The 22,685-nt window shown below is 41.2% G+C and overlaps 1 protein-coding gene across 1 annotated transcript in view; it reads left to right on the forward strand.

The window, feature by feature from the left end:
- Positions 1–1,364: 1,364 nt before the first annotated feature.
- ZNF385A (zinc finger protein 385A) overlaps positions 1,365–22,685 on the forward strand; it is a 290,379-nt gene continuing 269,058 nt past the window's right edge. The window contains exon 1 of the mRNA XM_089480976.1: positions 1,365–1,414. Within this exon, the coding sequence (XP_089337102.1) occupies positions 1,402–1,414 (13 nt within the window). The 5' untranslated portion in view covers positions 1,365–1,401. The remainder of the gene's footprint in view (positions 1,415–22,685) is intronic.

The following is a 22,685-nucleotide window of genomic DNA, read 5'->3' on the forward strand; positions in this document are numbered from 1 at the left end:
GTGATCATCATTAAGGTGGTGGTGGTGGTGGGGAGACAACAAACAAGGTCTCTGGTCCTTTAATACTTGTGTAGATAACATTATTTCTGCAGGTGGAGCTCAAGCTTCCACACAGTATTAAAGGTGCCAGAGCCCTGCCTTTTTGTTTTCTCTTTTTGTATAGCCACACTACCATCACTGGATCTTGTGGCAATGTATTCTGTGTGCTTACTATTCATTTTCTGAGAACAGACTTCCTTTCCTTTCTCCTTTGCTGATCAGCAGTTTGTTTCCCCAGAGTGTTAATACTTGCACATATGAGACTATATAATTGCTCTCCTACAAAATTAAAAAATAAGGGAGCTTCTTCTATGCCTTTAATTGGCCCCTCACATCTGGACATTGAAGAGATAACAGGAGGATGGGCAAAAGCTTTGCCTGATCAAACTCTATGAGTCGGTTTGCTGGTAAACTGGGTAAAAACTATCAGCTCTGAGAGACCATCACCCCTTTTCCCTCCGAGCTGTGATGGTTCAGTTTGGTTTTTCACATACAACGTTGCTCCTGGGATCTTTCCATGCTGTGTGGAAACCTGCTGCCCTGCTGTTGCTTTTTTAGAAAGGGCCATGCGACTCCCCTTCCTCTCTCCTGGAGGGTGAAAGCCAACACCATGTCCCAGCTGTGCAAACCATCCTGCCTCCCCCCCCCCCCCCACACACATAAGAGCCACCTCCCAGAACGTGTTGGCTCAGCAAGGACAGGAATTCCCAGCCCCATGTTTGTAGTCAGCAGCGTCAGCTGTTCGCAGCCAAAGGGAATGAGTGTATCTAAGTTGGACAAGGAGACACCACTGTCTTCTCCCATCTTCCGATGGGCTTTGGGGATTTATCTGTGGTGGACTGCCTCACGCCTGCATCATCCACCCTCTCCCTCTCTGTGCCAGGGAATTGACAAAGCACTGACGGCCAAGCACCACTGCTGCCTTTCAAGTCTGTGCCACCATCACGTTAGCATGGGGTGCCTCCTTGCTCTGCTTTGGATGAGAGACAGAACGAGACAGAGCGACCCCATTGTGTCATGTTGTGGTGGCTTCAGCAAGCAAACTGGGACACTCCTCAGTGGGATCATCATTCTCCCACGTGGCTCCTTGTGACCACTGTCAGCATCTTACACAGTGGGTTTCCATGTGAACGCCAGTTCCTGCACCTAAGTCATCTTGTGGCTTCTTAGCAGCTTCAGCGGGAGCAGTGGTCCTGCTCATGACTTTCCCATTTCTGCTGGCATTTGGCCTCCCATCTCTTCCTGTGAGGCATCTGGGCTTCCCTGTGCTGTGCTGTCTTCATCGTCTGATGCCCTCTGACCTTTCCTGAGACTACATTTTCATGTGACAGGCAGTTGTCTTACATTCTGGATTTTATCCTGATGTTGGGTTCAGGTAAGGGATGTATGACAATTCTTCCATTGGTGTTTTATAGTGGCTATGTGGTTTTAGCAAATATTTCCTTAAGGTATCAAGCATAACCCAGATTTCAATTTTCCCCCAAGGGAAGTACAAATCTGTTTAATTATTTGCCTGCTTAATCCAACCCAAATTACTAGTACTTCTAGCTCTGGGTGGACTGTGCTGCAAAGACAATGTTGACCAACAAGAAGAATTGTAGTCTGAAAATTCTGGAAGGCCACACGCTCTTCCACTCATACTAGATCAATAATGTCAATGGACCCCAAGAGTTTAAGATCGTGTTTTTTTTAATTGCTTGCCTGACCTGGGGAGTAAACCTGGGAGCACTGACATTTAAAGCAGTTGCTCTAGTCTACTCTGATCTATGGCCACTTGGTCTGTGTTTCTGTTGGAACTGCAACTCATCATAGGTTACCAGGGGATCATCAAAATCTTCCATATACTGAGTGACGACATTGATCCAGCTATAGCATACATTAACCCTCCTGATGATTTGACCTGCAACTCCCATCAGCCCCAGTCAGCTTGGGCAATTGTATGGAGTTGTGAGATCTGTAGTCCAAAATATCTGGATAGCCAGAGGCTTGCCTTCTTTCATCTATAACTGCCCAACACCAACTCGCTATGATTCACGCTAGGCCTGTGATGGTGAACCAATGGCATATGTGCCCTCTCTGGCACATGGCGCCATTTATGAGGGCACATGGAAACAGGCAGGTGGTGGGAAGAGCAGGAACAGGTGTGCGCCTGTTCCTCCTCTTCCCACCACCCACCTAGGCCTTCAGCTATCTCAAGGGGAAGTCCTGCCCCCCGCAAGGTGGAAGTCTTGCTCCTAGAAGGCAAAAGTTCTACCCCTTGGAAGCCCCCCCCCCCCCCCCGGAATGTGTTTTAAGTTTGGTCACTCGGTCTCTAAAAGGTTCACCATCACTGCCCTTCACTGGCTCCCCCTCCCTTTCCATATTCAGTATAAGCTTCTGCTGTCGACGTTTAAAGCCCTCCATGGGTTGGCCCCTCCTTATTTATCAGACCTTCTTTCTCCTCACCCTCCCACTCGGCCCTCCATTCTGGTAGTCAAGGTTGGCTATCCCAGCCCAGGATTCTCTCTGCCCCATCTTGGATTCGCCCCTTTTCACTTGCTGCCCCTCACTCCTGGAACCTTCTTCCCCCATGAGCAAGGGCCATCACTTCTTTAACCAGCTTCAAAACAGAGTTGAAGACCATCCTGTTCAGAGAAGCGTTCCCAGGCATTGCGTGATCATCATTTGCTATTTGATGTTCTTTTGTTGCCTGTTTTATTGAACCATTTCCAGTATTGCTTTGTATTTTATATGTATTATCCTATTATTTCTTAGATTGTACGCCGTAGGCAGGCTTACTCGTATATATTTATTGTTTTATGTACAGCGCTGTACAAATCTACAGCGCTATATAAATAATAATAATAATAATAATAATAATAATAATAACTTAAATCCGTTGCTCCTCACATCCTAAGATATGTTTTTATATCTACTAGTGCCCTCTCCATTGTTCTAGGTAGCTTTCTTGCTTGTTTCAAATCATGCAAGTCTTGGCTCTTCCTTTCCTAAACATGTGCCTTCTCGGTGGCTAACAGAATTGGCAACACCTGTCTTAGTCCTTCTTGACTAACACTGTTTCATGCACAGCTTGGAAAAATTAGCTTTTGGATGAAAACTCTCAGAATTTCACAACCAGCATGGCCATGCTGGCAAGGAGAGGTTGTGAGATATAATCAGGAGAAGATCAAATTTTCAAGCTTTTGGTTACATGTCCCAAAAGCCATATTAGTATCATTCTTTTATTATGCCAACCAGAAGGGCACAAAAATGTGGACATGTTTTTTAAATGTCCAGATCTCTTCATCAGGCAAGATGTATCAAAGAGCACAGGTTGGAAGCAGGTGAGTGTCTGGGAGAATTTTCCTAGACGGTAGGTGGCGTAACAAAGCAGAATAGTGGTATGTAATTATAATTTGGGCTCAAAATAGCTCTGTGCATTTTCCATGTGCATGTGCACATACACTCTGTGTTTTAAAGGTACATTCCAGGGCATTTAGAAGCCTATAAAGTAGCAGAAACTCCCAGGGATTGATAAACCAACCATTACTGTACATAAATCCCACTAATTCAAAGAATCATTAACTCAATGATGCCTCCACTCTTATTAGGACTAGCAATTGGATTTAAATCTCTATGTACTTTCCATTATAGAAAACAGGAAGACTCTCTGAATGTAAAGAAGACCACTTCTTCAAAGATGCTCTTACTATCTGAAATCTAAACTTTGTAACTTCCCAGTCCTGACCAGTTAAAAAGAGTGAGAATTAATTTGGGAAAAATTCAAGAGAAATAGGCTTTGGATAAAGAACCAACTGAGTAATGTACAATGTGTTGGCTCTTTAGCACTGTGGTTCATTTAGTTAGTTAATAACTTAATTCTGGAGGACATTTAAGCTGAATTTCAAATTTAATTACTTTACCTAAAAAATAAATGTAGTTAAGCTGCTCATTTGATTAGCAAATTCTTTGCTTAGTTCATAACTTAATTCATTTCAGTTAGTTCCTATTTCTTGTTGTTTCCTCACTGACCAATAGCCATCTCGTTTGTTAAATTACTGCTGTCAGTTCTGGAAATAATCAACTGTTAGAGCATACCTATGCTATTTGTGTTAAATTAGTTTAATAGTACTTCCTTCCTCTTAATGAATCTTAGGAACTTTATTTCTGTGAAAGGCACCTATGAATCTCTAGCAGAGTATTCTAAGAATACTGTCACCAAAATGCAGTACCCAGTAGGGTTGCCATTTCTCCCAGGCCCCATTCCCACTGGCCCATTTGCCCTGGATGGAACTGGGCAGATCCACCACCCCTCCTGAATCTCTCTGGAAGCAAGTGCCCACTATCATTTACCTTAATCGGGGTAATTTATCCCTCCGAAATTCACATTTGCAATACCGGTTTAAAATGAAGGCTCCTTTGCTGTCAATCAAATTCACTTCCGCTTTCGTCAAAGGTGACGTTTCCTACAGCCTTCTCCTTGACATAACCAATTTAGGAGTGGTGCCCATCTCTGTTACTAAACCGAAGAGCCAGCATTGTCTGAAGATAACTCCAGTGGTCATGTGGCCAGCATGATTGCACAGTGTTACCTTCCCACTGAAGTGGTACCTATTTATTTACTTTCATTTGCATGCTTTTGAACTGCTAGGTTGGCAGAAGCTGGGAGTAGTGATAGGAGCTCACTCTGTCATGTGGCACTTGGGCCTTGAACTGCCAACCTTCTGACCATCAGAACTGGCATCTTAACCACTACATCCCTGTTAGTATTGCCATCTTATTCTTCCATTCACTCTCCTTTTCCCCTGACAGGCCCAGAAGGCGGGAAAAGAAAGGAGGCAAGCAGAGATGGCCATGTGCTTTGTGATTATTGTGTTGGCAGCTTGAGCCTAGGATAGATAGCACAGTGGAACCTTGCTTCCGAACAACCTCAAGAGAGTAAAAGAAGTCCTTTTACTTTCTGGGGCTGCTTGGAAGCCTCCTTCCCTTCACGCCAGGTGGAGGGAAAAGAAGAAAGAAAGAGCTCTTCGCTTGGTACTGTTACTGACGTTGAAGCATGATGGTAGGAAAAGTGCAATGATCAATGTGATGAATTTGCATAATCCAAATGTATATCAGTATAATTATAATAATTTAATAGTTATTATAATTTATCCCAGATTTGTACAAAATAGCCTGGGGTTGCATATTATGCAAATTATTGTATTAAATTAAATTATATTAATTCTCTCTCTCTCTCTCTCTCTGTAATTAAATATTATATATATTGAATATATATTAATATAAATTATATTAATATTATTTATCTATATCTATATATTTATATATAGGTATATAGGTATATAATTTATATTAATATATATTTAATATATATATAATATTTAATTAGAGAGAGAGAGAGAGAATTAATATAATTTAATTTAATACAATAATTTGCATAATAGGCAACCCCAGGCTTGTCTTATACATGAGATCAACTTATAGTCAAATATATACGGTAAATTGAAGTTGTCATATTTTGCTCATATCATGAGAAGAAAGGACTCACTAGAAAAGATTATAACGTTTGGTAAAGTGGAGGGAAATGGGGAAAAAAGGGACTGCATTCCAAATGGGATAGACTCAATCAGAGAAGTCATGTCCATGAATCTACATGAACTGAGCAAGGCCATTGAGGATAGGATGACTTGGAGGTCTCTCATACAAAGGGACAACATGGGCTGAGGTCAACTCAAAGGCAGTTAACAACAACAATGCAACAGCATCTAGGCCTAGACATGATGGATATGTGTCTTGCCGCTTATCCTTTCCATCTATGGCTTTCCAGTTTGAGAGCTGAATTCCTTGTTTGGGAATGGCCTGGTAAGTGAGGTCTGTTTTCCTACAGTGCTTAGGGCTAATGGCACAGGGTTAGGCCAAAGCAAAGTTGCCAGGGCAAGCTGTATTTCTTACAAATGCAAGCATTTTTCTTTAGGAATACAGCTCCGTTCCACACATGTCTACACAGGAAAGGAGTAAACCCCCAAGTGCCACTGCTATCTGAGCGCCAAACCACAGCTTAGTTCCATAAGACAGCTTCCTAGGCAGTAAGCAAAACCCACCTTTTCTGTTGTTGGCCTCTCTGCTAGGTCTATGTGTGTCAAGCTGCTGTTAAAAACAAAAATGTAGTGTCAGGTTTTTATTTTAAAGTGGAACATTTCCACTGCTTCCTTAAAATAGAGAAGGAGTAAGTGGGGCAGACAGCAACTACTACTGTTCTGATTGGTAAACCTATGGTGCATCTACAGAAATAATACTGTTTGACACTATTTTAAGCTCTATATCTCCATCCTATGCAGTCCTAGGTGTTATTGACACAGTAAAAATAATCCAGAATTAATCCAGATTAAATCTCCATTGTTCACACATATCCCGAATGCACCTGATTTTTTTGGGGGGCTGCCAAAAACCCACTTAATCAAAGATAATTGATATTGTTTCCCCCCCCCCCCCCATGTTTTTAAAAAAGATCTGCATCGTCAGTAGTGTGAATAACCTATGCGAATAGACCCATATATTCAAATAAAATGCTGCATACCAAAAAAGGGGTTCGAATGCATTCACATTGTTGGCTCCATCTTTATTTGAATATTTGCACATGTGAACAACTGAACTCACAGAGATGCACAGCAATATGGTTCCATAGTATGAATGTCAAACCTAAAAAACAATGTGTGAATGACCTCCTAGGTTTTTGGGTTTGTTTTTTTTTTAGTTTTACAAGGTTTTTAGTTTCTCTGCCAAAGAGTGTTAGTGCCTCACAAAACTGTAGGATTCTGTAGGATGCAGCCATGACAGTTAAAGTGATGTCAGACTAGGGTTGCCATAACCCGGTTGCAACCGGGTTTTTCCCGGTTTTGGCTGCACCTGCCCGGTCACGGCACGGGTGCAGCCAAAAACCGGGAAAAGCCTGGTTGCAGCGGCGTTGCTGGGCAACCCTGGGGCCTCGCTGCCCTCCTCCTCCCCCGCGCATGGTCACGCGGAGGAAAAGGAGGGCAGCGAGGCCTGAGGCGGAGGAGGCTGCAGGGAGGCGGCGCCTCTTGGGCGCAGCAGCGCCAACCTCCACGCCTCCCTGCAGCCTCCTCGCCTCCTTCCTGGCCTCCGCGGGGGCCAGGAACGAGGCGAGGCCGCGGCGCTCGCCGGGGGGCTCCTCGCCTCCTTCCTGGCCTCCGCTGGGGCCAGGAACGAGGCGAGGCCGCGGCACTCGCCGGGGGGCTCCTCGCCTCCTTCCTGGCCTCCGCGGGGGCCAGGAACGAGGCGAGGCCGCGGCGCTCGCCGGTGGGCTCCTCGCCTCCTTCCTGGCCTCCGCGGGGGCCGGGAACGAGGCGAGGCCGCGGCGCTCGCCGGGGGGCTCCTCGCCTCCTTCCTGGCCTCCGCTGGGGCCGGGAACGAGGCGAGGCCGCGGCGCTCGCCGGGGGGCTCCTCGCCTCCTTCCTGGCCTCCGCGGGGGCCGGGAACGAGGCGAGGCCCCGATCCTGGCCTCAGATCGCGGCGGGGCCCAGGCGGGGAGGGAAAGCCTCCTTAAGTGGAGGCTTTCCCTCGCCGCTTGGCCTCCGCTCCCCACCGCGATTGCGAGGTAAAATGTAGGACATAATTTTCAAATGTAGGACACAATTTTTGTGTGTCCTACATTTGAAAATTTTGTCCTACTTTTTCCCCGGTTTGGAGGTCCGGCACTATGGCAACCCTATGTCAGACCTCATTATTTCTGCAGTGTAAATGCACACCTAGTTGAGTGGAATGCTTTCCTCCCCCTCCTCCTGTAGCTTTAATAATAGTGCAAATGACAGGCATTTCAACAGATGAAACTATTCAAGGTCATGGAGGTGCAGAGGAGACCTTTGCAGAAAATCTTACCTGTTTTCCAGCTATTAAAGGCAGAATAGGCCTACCTGAAGAAAAAAAAGGGAGGGCACCTGTAATCTTCCATGAGACCCCCGTAAGGTAAAAGAGCTGCTGCTGCCTTTTTCTACAGTTTAAGGACAGTTTGACTGCAAGAAGAAAGAAATGATGGATGGATTTCCACCCAAAGAGCAATGGTTCAGAGATGGATTGCTTGATGCTGCAGTTAATTTGGGCCATTTGGAAGATAGTTGTGTGAAGATTGTTGTGTGCTTTCAAGTTACGTCTGATTTACGGCAACCCTAAAGCATACCTATTGCAGGGTTTTCTGGGGATGAGAATGTGTAACTTGCTAAGTAAGTTTCCATGTATGTTTGTAATAATTGTTGTGTGCCGTCAAGTCATTTCCGATTTATGGTGACCCTAAGGTGATGCTATCATGGGGGTTTCTTAGCAATATTTATTCAGAAAAAAAGCTTGCCATTTCCTTCCCCTGAGGCTGAGAGCATGTGACTTGCCCAAGGTCACCCAGTGGCTTTCATGCCCAAGCCGGGAATCAAATTCTGGTCTCCAGAGTCCTAGTTCAACACTCAAACTACTATACCTCATTGGCCCAGCAGGAAATCGAACCCTGATCTCAGCCGTAGTCCATTGCTGAAACCACTACATCATGCTGGCTCTCTGTGTGAACATACCTTTATATTAATTTTCTCTCTTTCACACACACACACACACCTTTCTATACCAACTGTGAATCCTCTCTCAGCATGTCTGGAACTCCTCAACACTTGAAACACCTCCTTTGAAGTCAAAATGAGAAAACTCCTGCCCTTGCTGTGTTTCTGACAGTGGGAGACATTCTCTTTGTTGCTGGCAGTGACAGCCAGAGAAATGTTTACAGCAAATGTGCCAGTGGGGGTGGTGGGAATAGGCAGAGGCACCCTGCTTTGAGAGCTGACATGCTAAGCAGGGTTTCTTTTGAGTCACAGAATTCCCCAGGGCACAGGCTGGCATGGAAGCAGATGATAAGGGTGCTTTGGAGCACGTGCCGAATACCTTGTGTAGAGCCATTCCAGGCAGTGGCATCATTAGGTTTGGCATCACCTGGTGCGGTAACTCATGGATGACCCCATTGACCTCTTCCCATACCACCCCATACAAAATCTGTAATCAGGTTTTTTTGTAATAACGTTATTCATAAATTGTAATTCCCATATACAGGTATCACTGAATGAAATGGTATTAGTTGTGACATAAACAAACTGGCACAATTAAAATTATACTTTTAAATTACAGTATCATATGCACAACCTAAATTTATTTACATAGACACAGTTTCATGTGCTTAAAGTGAAAATATGGTAAACATGATGTTTTTAAAGAAAAATTTAAAAATACTATTTTATTTTTTAATTTAAATTAGTTTTTTTAATTTGAAATTTTATTTCAATAATAATAATAATAATAATAATAATAATAATAATAGTTTATTTATATACCGCCCTTCCAGAGATCAGGGAGGTGCACATCAAAAAAACAATACAATACAATAAAAACACAATAAAACCAATACAAAAAAAAAAGCCCTGGAGTGTCTCCTTTTTTCTCCCAGTGACCCTCACCCTACTCAAGCCATCTTCTCAGCATTTTAAAGGGATTACAGGTGAGTGCCACAGCCTATTTTTGCCAAAGACAGATGTCTGAGGAGCAGTGGTGTCACCCCCTCTTAGGGTGTCACCTGGTGCGGTCTACACTCCCCTAGTGATGCCACTGGTTTTAGGGGAAGACTCGGACAGGGACAATGTTTTTGAAAAGACTAATAGGGATCTGAAATATTGGGTGGTATTGATTATTTACAAATATTGAAGTTCAGCAGTAAGATTGCTTGGCGAGTATTAGGACTGACATGTTGCTAGCCTTAAAGGCAGTCATCATGTCCCCTTGAGCACTCTCTTTCAAAAGACTGAACCTGACCAACCAGCAGAAAATCCAAATACTTCTCATCTTTCAGGCTAGCTGCATTGAAATTGCCGAACGGTTTCCTATAATCCACAGCCTTGCAGATTTCAGGATATTCCAGCTACTATGCAAATAGTATTTGCAGTTTTTCTCATTTTCGATGATGCCCATTTTGTCGTCTTCAACATGTCCCAAGATTTTTGTGCATTTTAATTTTTGTTTCATTTGGGGCACTTTTGGAGAACGTTTCTCAGTGAAAACACATTGTTTTCGTTTTGTTTGTTTTGCGAAATATGCTTTTTGTGGGAAAACATGTATTTTTACAAAACATCATGTCTTGTTGCACAAACAACATTTTCATCAAATAACACCTGAAATGCCCCTCTGTCTCCTCTTTATTGGGGGGATTCACTTTACCACCTGGTTAATCCCCCATCTGATCTGATCCCCTCAACAAACAGTCATCCTCAGGAGCTAACTCTCTGAGGTTGATCAGTGCACCACCATGACACTGGAAGTCTCCAAAATATGCTTTTTGTGGGAAAACATGTATTTTTTTACAAAATATCATGTTTTGTTGCACAAACAATGTTTTCATCAAATAATACCTGAAATGCCAAACAAACAAACCTTGAAAAATGTGTAAAACCTTCTCATGTTCTTGCCTGGTGTGGAAAAATTCTGATCTTTCAGAATTAAAATTTAATTTTTTTTTTCTTGTGTTGTGAAAATGAAATAAGTGAGGATGTACATTCCTAGCTTCCTTGCTTAGTAGCTAACCAAACTACAAATCCCAGGATTCTGTAAGATAGTGTCATGTCAGCTATGGTAGTGTCAAACTGCTTTAATTCTGCAGTATGGATACACCCTCTATCTGCATTTTTAAAAGACACAATCATCTCAATATTAATTTCTTAAATTCTTTTTAAATTCCTTTTTCATGTTATTATTATTATTATTATTATTATTATTATTATTATTATTATTATCCTTTATTTATGAAGCGCTGTAAATTTACACTTTGCTCCACACTCTGGTTTGCTAAAAACCAGCCCTGTTTTGGATTTGGTGATGATATTCACTGATGAGTGCCCTCTTTTTAAGCTATCTCAAATAGTTCCTTTGTCTCTGGCACATGCTGCCCACCGATTCGCATGCCTGTGTGTGTGTGTGTGTGTGTGTTTGTGTGTGTGTAGCACACTGATCACATCTTGAGTTGTAGCGTGCATCTGGAATGCAGTTTGACACCACTTTAACTGTCATGGCTCCATCCTACATAATCCTGGAATTTGTGAATTTGTGAGGCACTAGCACTATTTGGCAGAGAAGGCTCGTGTCCTTGCAAAACTACAAATCCCAGGATCCCATGGATTGGAGCTACAGCACCTGAAGTGGTGTCAAACTGCATTATTTCTGCAATATAGATGGACTCGCTGTTGCATGTTCAATAGTTGTGCAAATATTGTGGTCTTCTTTGTGCAACTATTGAACAATAGTTATTTCATAGAATCATAGAATCATAGAGTTGGAACTTGGAAGAGACTGCAAGGGCCATCCATTCCAACCCCATCCTGCCATGCAGGAAATCTAAATCAAAGCATCCCCGCCAGATGGCCATCCAGCCTCTGTTTAAAGACCTCTAAGGAAGGAGACTCCACCACAATCTCCGAGGGAGTGTGTTCCACTGTCGAACAGCCCTTACTGTAGAACTTGCAACACATGTCACAGCCCCTGTGACGTCACTGTCTCAATCACCTACACTGTTTTGATATATTTAAAAACATGTGAATTTTTAAAAAATGATTCAGAAGCTGAAAATTCCTTGTTGTGCCATTCTAGCCGGAAAGGTGGCATTGCCCGGCAGTGAGCAAACTGCGGCCCATAGGCTGCATGTGGGTCTCAATTTGGAGACCCTAAGGATCCCTGTGCAGACACCCCGATGAAGAGGGAGAAAGAGTAATGTTTTGCTCCATAATGGCCAGTAGAACCCTACAAGCCTGGGAGGGAGCTTGCTTTTGGACATTTTGTCATATTTGAAGGTGCTTGGGGACTCTGCCTCTTCTAGGCTTATTGAGGTCTTCCTCTGGCCTACTGAGGCCATTGCCACACTCCAGAATTAATGCAGCTTGACACCACTTTAACTGTCATGGCTGCATCCTATGGAATCCTGGGATTTCGGCATCAGAGAACTTTGACAGAGGAAGCAAAATATCTCACAAAACTACAAATCCCAAGATTTCATAACATTGAGCGATGGCAGTTAAAGTGGCTTCAAACTGCATTAATTCTGCAGCGTAGATGCAGCATGGGGCATTTCTTCAAAACAGTAAGTGATCAAAGCAGGAAGTCCAATGACTTTTTAAAAAAGAAAATCCTATATAGGCTTAAATGTATCATGGAAAAACACCTGAAGATGTGGCAAACGGCAAATAGCACTTCCAGAGGCTAGAACGGAAGTGGTCTTTCCCATTCGGGGGTGAAAATTATGGGAGAGAGTAAAAATGGAGGGCAAGAGCCCTCTGAGGTTCCACAGAGACCATTATGGCTCCTCAGTCCTGGGCAGTTGCCCATCCCTTTTCACTTAGATGACAAACCATGAGTGGTATCCTCAGTTAGCCTTTCAACAGCCCTGCAAGGCATGTTTCTACTTATCCCATAATTGTAGGTAGGAGGTGGTTGAAGTCAAGAAACTAGAGAGGCTTGCTTGGTGAGTTCAAGGTTGAATTGAGATTTGAGTAGGGATGTATATCTCCGCTTGTTCATTCTTGCCCATAAGAGAAAATAATTTCAAAGGTTTAATCTCTACTGCACAAGATTAGAATTGTTTTTGCATTTTATGATATATATACTCTCTCTCTCTCTCTGTGTGTGTATATAAATGCAAAATTCACTTCTTTCAAAACCCTCTTGGTTTTGCATTTTTAAAATCCTTGGAAAAAACACACACAGAAAAACAATGGAGTTTATCAGACAAGGGAAACTGAAGTATAATCCAATGGCAATCTGAAGGCAATCATGGCGTTTCATGTTATTGCGTGATAGACTACCACACGCAATTTCAGGCAATGGCAAGCTATTTTCAGGCAAGGGAAAGTCAGTTTGAATGCAATTCGAATTCACGTAAATTCGCTGAACTAGCAAATTCATGTGAATGTGTTCTGGCCCCACTTTCTTTTCATTTGAAATTAAAAGAAATTCCTCCCGTGTGATAAACTCCAATGTAGAGTGGGTCCTTGGTATCTGCTGGGGTTTGGTTCCAAGACATCCCATGGATACCAAAATCTGTGAATGCTCAAGTCCTATTAAATACAATGGCATAGTAAAATGGTGTCCCTGTGTAAAATGGCAAAATCAAGCCTTGCTTTTGGGAATTTATACATTTTTTCTGAATATTTTCATGACGTGGATGCTTGAAATCCATGGATAAATCTGTGAATAAGAAGGGCTTGACAGCCTCCACTGTTTTCTGCACAAAATGTTTTGTACGAAGGCAATGCTGGGAGAAAAAGTAATATTAATGAGAAAACATGTGTTTTTTAATGTGGAAAAAACAATTTTTACTGAAACATTTTTTAACAGTTTACCAGTTTCTGATGGGATATCTCAGTCAGTTGGGCTGAATTTTCTCATGGAGAATGAAAGAAATTGTGTGTGTTCTTCACTTCCTTAGATTTGAATTATAGGATTTGCAACTCACTAGTTTCTCTCCTGTTGGGCTAAAAATAAACCATTCTGAGTTTTTCTTTCATCAGCTGCAGAGGCCGCAAGCAATTAAGTTGAGCCAGCCTAGCTTCATGCCCATTTGGAATGTAACAGGAATGCCAGACAATGTTTTTTCAGGACTCTCTTTGGTGTAGCTACATTGCAGAATTAAATCAGTTTGACACCAGTGTAACTGCTGTGATTTATCCAACAGAATCCTGGGATTTGTAGTTTCATGAGGTATTTAGCCTTGTGTGAGAGAGAGCTCTGGTGCCTCACTGAACTACACATCCCAGGATTTTGTAGACTAGTGTCATGGCAGTTAAAGTAGTGTCAAACTACTTTATTTCTGCAGTGTCGTTACACCCTTTCTCTTGATTATGAAAGACCATATTAATTTCAGGATTCCTTTTTAAAAATCCTTTTTTAATGTTATTTTCATCTTGTCATGTCAGTTTTCTTTAACTTTTAAAACAATTTGTAGCGGTGGCTGCCATCTGAGTGCATCGTAGCGGCTACTCCTATTGAATGCCCTACGATCTTTCAAAAATGCCTTGGTTCCAAGTAAGGCCTGCTTCCAAGAAATTTTGGAACAGAGGGAGTTCTTTGTGTGTGAAAAATAAGAACTACAACAGTGGTCCCCAAACTTTGGTCCTCTGGGTGTTGGACTTCAGCCCCAGCCAGGTTGGCCAACCATCAGGAATTTTGTCAGCTGAAGTCTAAAACATCTGGAGGACCAATGTTTTTGGGAATCATGAACAATAAAACAATGGCATCCATTGGTGGCACCACTTCTGCCTCAAAAACAAAATGGCTCAGACATTTGTTGCATATCTTCGAAAAATAAAATAGTGACCAATAAAAGTAAATGCTGAAGTCAGATGTGGTGTTCTTTCTATAGGGCAAAATGACTTTCCCTAAAGAAGGGATGAATGAACACAAATGTGACAATGAAGATAAATACCATTCATACCATACTATCCAACTGTCCTAAAATGGCAGGGACCGTCCAGATTAACCCTCTGTTGTCTTACGTTTTCATCTTCTTTTAGAATGTCCCATTTTCTCTCTGTTCATCCCATTTCCCCCTTTACCCTCAGCTTACTTCGGTAGTAGTATGAGGAGAAGACAAGGAGGAAGCAGAATATTGCCTTTCCCTGTAGGCTCAGACAAATGCAAACTGATGCAGCCTCTCCTAGATTATCTGTTCTTCCTTATTTATAACTTTTTCGCATCTTGACCACACTGATGTTGCACAGCCGCATGTGTCTTGGTTTTCATCTGTGAAATGTTGAAAGGTATGTCTTTGTTGTTGTGTTTTTATGCCTTCGAATAATTTCCAACTTATAGCAACCCTAAGATGAATCTATCATGGGCTTATTGGTTATTCAAGGCATTCATTTGAATACAAATAAAACCTGAACCCCTTGACTCCCCATGCACTTCAACTTTTCACTCATTCCAAAGTGAGCACACATCTCTGAGTAGAAGTGGAATTTCCAAGTTAGAAGGTGCAATCATTGGGTTGGCTTTGGCCTTACTGGTTTTCATTCTAGAAAATTATTAACTCTGAAGGAAAATGGCCAAAGACTGTTTCCTGCTGGGGGGCAACACTGCTAGTTCAGAGGCAAAAACACAGCCCCTGCTCTCTAATTATTAATGATCCCAAACAAAAATGGAAGCTTAGAATGGATTCTGGCTCCAGTCAGCCTGCTGGCCTTCCAGCCAACCCAAGCTCTGCAGCTTTCCATGGCAGTAGGGACCCGGGCCAGAAATTGGACCAGACCAGAGTAGCTCAAGAATCCCAAACTTTGCAGCCTGTAAATAGTGCTGGGAGATCAGTATGTGGGACAGAGAGAGCCCTGGCTCTTCCCCATCCGCTTCAGGAATGAGGGAGCCAAGGCCTACGTCTTTCTGAAACTATTTCGTTGAGAAAATCATCATCCTTGGGACTGATCCAGGGAGCTTTCTTTACTCTTATCCAGGCCCTATGATGGCCAGATACAATAAAATGGATAGGCAGACTTCATTCTGGCATCTTCCACCCTTGCACATTCATGTGTCTGCACCTTCACATCACCTGTCGACTTATGGCAAACCCATGAATTTCATAGGGTTTTCTTAGGCAAGTGATACACAGATGTGGTTTTGCCAGTTCCTTTCTCTGAAATATAGCCCACAGCACCTGGTATTCATTGGTGCTCTCCCATCCAAGTGCTAACCAGGGCTGATCCTGCTCAGCTATGATTAAGAGAGAGTATCTCTACCTTACCTACATCATCCTTTACATGGGTCCAGCGAGATTCACCACATTTATTCAATTTTACACACCTGGCCATAAAACATGTGCTCCCCAGCATTGCACACTTAATGGGAAGACCTCTTGAAGGAGCTGTATGTTCTCTATTGAGGTAAAAAAGGAAGGAGCTAACTCATTTGTTTATACTGTATATTTATTTATCTCCTCTCCCCGCTCCCCCTTCCATCATCTGTACAGAAGCCAAGGCAACTTGCAAGCAATTAAAAACAGAGCGCAGCTAAAAAAAATATTTGTACAAAGTGTAAAAACAATAAAACAACCACTTGGTGGTGAAAAACACAAAGTTAAAACAGCATAAACACAATTATCAATATAATAAAACATTACTGAAAAGATAAAAGCACAGCCCTTCTGCCACATGAATTAGAAGCCCCATGGGTTCTTTTGGTGTGCCTAGTTCAATACAAAATATGCTATGAGGGGGGAGTTCAAAAACTGATAATGTGCAGGCGAACAAAAATGGGAGGGAAACTCGAGCACATTAACTGTTTATGGCATGTTTAAATGGCAGTGCTTTGGGGCAGTTTTGGGGAAAACGAGAAAATTCCAATTCTAGAAAAGGCAGTTTTGTACGCATGTGATGAAAAAACAGGAATAGCTCTTGCACTGTCATGCGAATGAACTGGGATTTATGTTGGCGCAGGAGCTGCTGGATCATCCTGTTAGTTAATGAACTAAGGAAGGGTCATAAATAAATGGTTGCTATATATAGGAAACTGCAAAGCACCTGTGTGCCATTCCTTGCCTAAGAAAACCCTATGAAATTCATGGAGTGACCACAAGTTGACTGGCGAGTTAAAGGCACATGCGCAGAGTAGATAAGGGCTACTGATCTTTCTGCAGAAATTGCCTCAAATACAAGGTGTAAGTAAAGACGAAAGCTTGGTTTGTATTGCTTTGTCCCCTCCATTTTTTATAGTGGGGATTTGTGTAATTGGGATATCCACTTTAGAAAAACTCTGAGCTAATGAATCTTGCCCAGTTGCTCTCAGCACCGGCCAGGAGTCAGGAACACTCTTCTTCCAGGTGCATTGTTTTTCCAAAGAAACATGAAAAAGAGGAAAATAATGCATCCAAATTAATAATTAAAACTCGTTCTCACAAGAGACAGAAGTGGATGGATGAAGGGGCAACTAATCCCTGATTCACTAGCAACAAAACTGGCAGAGCCTGTGAAGGATGAATTGAATTCACAGGAATCCTGAAAAATCTCCACATTTTTGCCTGCTCACAGTGGCACTGCCGGGATGTTTGATTGCCCCCAAATTGTCCATAAATCAGGTTTGGAAAAAACATGGGAGGACAAACAGATTATATTGCAATAATGCAATTATGCAGCAGCAGTGCCATCTGGACTGACAGTGTAAAAAGTGAACAATCAAAGGAAAGCAATGAGAAATAAAAAAGGGATACTCTAGAAGCAGCCATTGTATCCCTCCTATCCTCCTCCTTACCCTTGCTCTTTCGCATACCTTCTGGGTTTGGACTAAGATGAGACTTCCAAGACTCCATCCCCACTGTAGAAATAATTGGTTTGACACTGCTTTAACTGCAAGGTGCAGTGCCATGGAATGCCCAGAATTTGAGCCATAGCAGTTAAAGCATCAAACTGGATTATTTCTGCAGTGTGAATGCAGCCCAAGAGAAGGAGAAATGGGACCTTTCCAGGAGGGAGTGATTCCCAACTGCTGGGGGGGGGGGGGGTAAGAATTCTAGATTTCCCCTGTGCCCCATATCCTTTCATTCTCACCCTGTTGCAGGTATCTTGTATCACATCAGGAGGGCTATATAATACTCCTAGTAATCCTGCTAAGAATTTATGTGCATAGCTTTGAAGACTTCTCTGCTCTTCTTCCATTGGTTGTGCTTCCTGGTGAGGTCATAATGCCATGCTAGTGATGGCATCTCTGGCTGAGGCTCTACCTGTGACATCACTGAGATGGTCAGTGACGAGTCCAAGTAGGGCATTAAACAAAAGAGCAGCTTTGACTGCAGATTCCCAGAAGGAAGATTAACTCGGGCTGAGAGAAGCTGGGAATGTGTCCGGCGTCCATGAGGGATGCTAAATATAGACAGCTTGGCGAGGGAGTTATTTGAGGCTCTTTAATGAGGGACTTGGAGCTGCAACCTGGGACTTTGCCTGGATACTCACTCCAGCTGCACCTGGGCCATGTAAATCAGCCTTATCCTCTCTGCTTGGTGCTTTCTGCACCAATAAAAGCCGTCTCAGAAATGTGATGAGCATTTCTCCCTGGATGATGCATCATTTGATGGGATTTCCTCGCTAAAGACTAGTTACAACTACGAAATTTGTATTGAGAAGGTTTCCTCTTTCAGCTGTTGGAAGTCCCTACAGTAAATATAGACACTTCTTGGTTGTGTATTTTGAAATATTTTGATTCACTCTTTCTGCCAAACCTGCTTTTAAGGGGTTATTCAGATGGTGAAAATAATCCAGGATGAATCTGGGTTCAATCTCTGTTGTTCACATGCATCCTGAATGCACCCAATTCAGTTGGGTACAAAACCCCACTTACTCCAGGATAATCGATATTGGTATTTCCTGAATTTTTAAAAACGATTGGCAGTGTGAATCATTGATTGTTGGCAATGTGGATAACCAAAGTGAATAGACCTGCGATAATTCAAGATTCAACTCTGCATGCCTTGAACGGGTTTGGAATACATTTGCATCATCGACTCCATGTTTATTTGAGTACTCACACATGTGAACTACCAAACTGGAAGAGATGTGCATAGATGCAATTCCGATAAAAAATAATAATAATGGGAATAACAAAACCGGAATGTGTAAGAGAAGTTATTTGGATCATTTTGCATTTTAAAAAATTATATATTTTCATTGTTTTATTTTTCTTTCATTTTATTTCATTTTTCATAATTAAATTATTTAATTTTTATTCTGTTTATATTTTATATTTTATTGTTTTAGTTTTTAATTTTTTAATTTAAAATTTATATTTCTATTATTTTATTTTCCATTTATTTATTATTTTATTTTATTTTATTTTATTTTTAATTTAATTTTAATTTTAATTTTATATTTAATTTTATTATTTTTATTTTTTATTTTCCATTTTATTGTATTTTTGATTTCATCTTATATTTTATATTTTATACTTTCATTTATTAATTTTATTTAATTTTATTTATGTTTTCCATTTATTTTATCTTTCACTCATTTTTAATTTATTTTAATTTATTTTTAAAATTAAATTTAATTATTTTTACTTTATGTTATTTTTATTTATTTTGCTTTATTTTCGGTTTAGTTTATGCTTATGCTTATTTTTATATTTGATTTTTATTTGATTTCATTTTCTTCTATTCTATTTTTTATTTTTATTCTATTTTTATTTTATTGTTTTATTCTATATTTTATTTCATATTTATTTTATTTTATTTATTATACTTTATATATTTTATTATTTATTTTATTTTAAATTTTAATTTAATTTAATTTCCATTTCATTTTATTTTTATTTTATTTTTCCTTTCATTGTTATTTCATTTTTAATTTTTAAATTAAATTATTTTTTAATTTTTTAATGCTATTTTATTTTTATTCTATTTTAGTTTGTACTTTTCATTTCAATTTTTTGTTTATTCATTTACTTCCAAATTTATTTTTGATTAAACATGATCATAAAAATAAAAATGAATAACAATAAATAAAAAATGCTTATATGTAAAAAAAATTAAAAAGGAAATAAAATGAAAATTAATAATAATTAAAACAGAAATACAATGAAAATATAAAATAAAATAAAATAAAATAAAAATAGACTAAAATTAAATAAATAAATATAAAGCATAAAATATTATATATATATATATATATATATATATATATATATATATATATAAAAAAATAGGATAAGGAATGGAAGAGATGAGCAGGAAAAAGTGGGTTGATCCTGCATTTTCCAGAAGTGGGCCGAAACCCAGCAGTCCACATGAGCCGCTGACAATGCAGGATGATTACCAATGGGCTGTCTGCACTGTGGGGTTATTGCTTTTGTCACTTCCCCACCATACATGTGCACCATCGCACACACACCTCACCTGTGACCCCCTAGTACTTCCCTCTTTGTGCTAAGTATGGAGAGGCAAGGTCCAAATGGCATGTTCAGAGCAACCAATCTGGGTCCGACTGGCAAAAAGGTGGGTGCTAGCCTGATGAAGAGCCCTGGTGGTGCAGTGGTTAAATGCCTGTACTGCAGCCACTCACTCAAAACCATAAGGTTGCGAGTTCAAGACCAGCAAAAGGGCTCAAGTTCAACTCAGGCTTGCATCCTTCCGAGGTCGCTAAAATGAGTACCCAGATTGTTGGGGGCAAATTAGCTTACAGTTGTAAACCGCTTAGACACTGCTTAGGCAGTATGAAGCGGTATATAAATGAAGTTTGTATATAAAATGGGGGAGAAGCAGTTGAGAGTGGGAAGGTTTGTAATGGTCCCGAGGGGTCAACAGCCAAGAAGGCTGGGGGTGACAGAATTGGCCTGTGGAGCAGGTGGGACTTAGGTTCCCAGTTAGGGAAGGATAAATTTAAAAGGGGCAAGAGAAGTCCTAGGAAACCAGTTTAAGGTAATAGGTTCTGTGAGAAATGGAGAGCTAGTGAAGTGAAGGCTCAAATCCACAATAGGACTTCTGAAGAATTTGTGAATTGTGCATAAAGTCTAATACTCATAGGATTCATACTCACATTGAATAGATTGTTGAGGAAAGTGTGTGTAAACAAATATAACACTACTGAAGTGTCACTGAAGATACTGAAAGAACTGAAGATATTGAAAGATTACCAAAATCAAGACCCTGTCCATGCAAATAAAAACCACCTGGGGTCAGGGGTTTTCCCCAGCACACAACAGATCACCAAATAAATAGACACCAATCCTCCTCTGAAGGCTCACCCTGAGGCCTTGCCATTCAACAACTGATCAACACTGAGATTAACATGGAAATCACTCCTCCCAACCCAGGGTATCACAGTATATATAAATACCCCACTCACTTCCATGCCAGCATTCTCTGAAGATGCCAGCCACAAATCAGGAATAAATTCTTCCAGAATATGGTCACATAGCCTGAAAAACCCACAAAAAAACTAATGATAATTTTCTAACCAGTAAAGTAAAATAACATTTTTAATCAGAAGTTTAAGAAACAGCTACCAAGAGAAATAACAGCATAAACACTTTGTGTAAATAAAAAACATGTTTCTTCTCGTTCATAACAGAGTGGCCTGAAATGATTATTTAGTAACAACAACAGAAACGTGCTACTAAGTACCTGAAAACATTTATTAATAAAGAGGGGTAAAGTGTAAAGTTGAGTGTGGTAGGAACCAGGGATAGTTACATAGGCCCAGTACAGATGGGCCTTTTAGCACGTAAGGAATGCCTCAGGGCGTTGCTTACAGACGCCCCACAACCCTAGCATGTATTCCGTACGTCAAAATGGTGGCACCTGTAGAGATGGGCGCCACCATTTTGATACCATTTTGATGCGACGGACGCTTAGTGTCCGCACATCACGACACACTTGTGATGTCGCGAGTGCGCCATTGGCGCACTTGGACATCACAAGTGTGCCAGGAAAAGAACCTGCTTTTTGCAGGTTCTTTTTGCTCTGCGAGAGAGCCATGCGGTTTGTCCACTGCAGCTTCGTCACGGAGCAAAACAAGGCTTGGGCAGACCGCCCTTTTTGGGCGGTCTGTACCCCGTCATAGTTTCTGAAAGAAGAAAAGCCTCAAACTACTTTGGAGAAAACAGGCGAGGAATCCTGTGTAATGTGGGACACTGGGACTTCACACCAAGTAATACATTTGCATGGAGCCCTCTGTACATGACCCCTTCACCCCATGCCACCCAGTTGGACTGCCTGGTTTGTGTATGATGTAATTACATCAATTTGAAGTGTCACACATTCCATTTTTTCTTTGGTGCAGCTCCACACTAGCACTGGGCCATTTTTTTTTTTTTGCAGGATGAAGATGCACATTTTCCATGCAAAGTCAGAGCATCCCATCTTCTTTTTGCTCCAGATTTTAGCCCTGGAGCATGGGTTCATTTGAAATTCAACCTGCTTTCACAGCATGTATCCTATAAATGCCCTACCAGCTGGAGGTCACTTTATTTTTCCTGTGTTTTGCCCCCTGTTTTTCGGGGGTTTAGATTTGATGGCCCTTGAGGTCTCTTCCAAGTTCCAACTGTTATTCTTGCCAGAAATGCAAGATGAAGGAATGAGGCTTCTGACAGATGCCCATGGTGAGGGAAAAGGAAGACATATCTGGTTGTTGCTGTTAACTTTTAGCACAACAAACAAAATACAATATGATATGCATCATTGAAACCTGGCAAGATGAGTCTCATGATTAAAATGTAATAATAGAGGGGTACAACCTTTTTAAGAGAAAAAGGCTAAACAGGAAAGGAGGAGGAGGAGCATTATATGTTAGGGATGTTTACACATGTCAAGAGAGGCTTAGGGAGCTGGGTACGTTTTGCTTGGAGAAGAGAAGGATAAGAGGTAATGTCATAGCCCTGTTTAAGTATTTGAAGGGATGGCATATTGAGGATGGACCAAGCTTGTTTTCTACTGCTCCAGAGAATAGGACACGGAACAATGGATTCAAGCTACTGGAGACGAGATTCCAGTTCAACATTAGGGAGAACTTCCTGACAGTAAGAACTATTCAACAATGGAATACACTCCCTCAGAGGGTGGTGGAGTTTCCTTCTTTGAAGGTTTTTAAACAGAGTCTGGATGGCCATCCGTTGGG

This window comes from Sceloporus occidentalis, unplaced genomic scaffold (assembly GCF_023333645.1).
Source record: "Sceloporus occidentalis isolate IW3139 unplaced genomic scaffold, rSceOcc1.0.p SCAF_1, whole genome shotgun sequence".
Classification (NCBI taxonomy): Eukaryota; Metazoa; Chordata; class Lepidosauria; order Squamata; family Phrynosomatidae; genus Sceloporus; species Sceloporus occidentalis.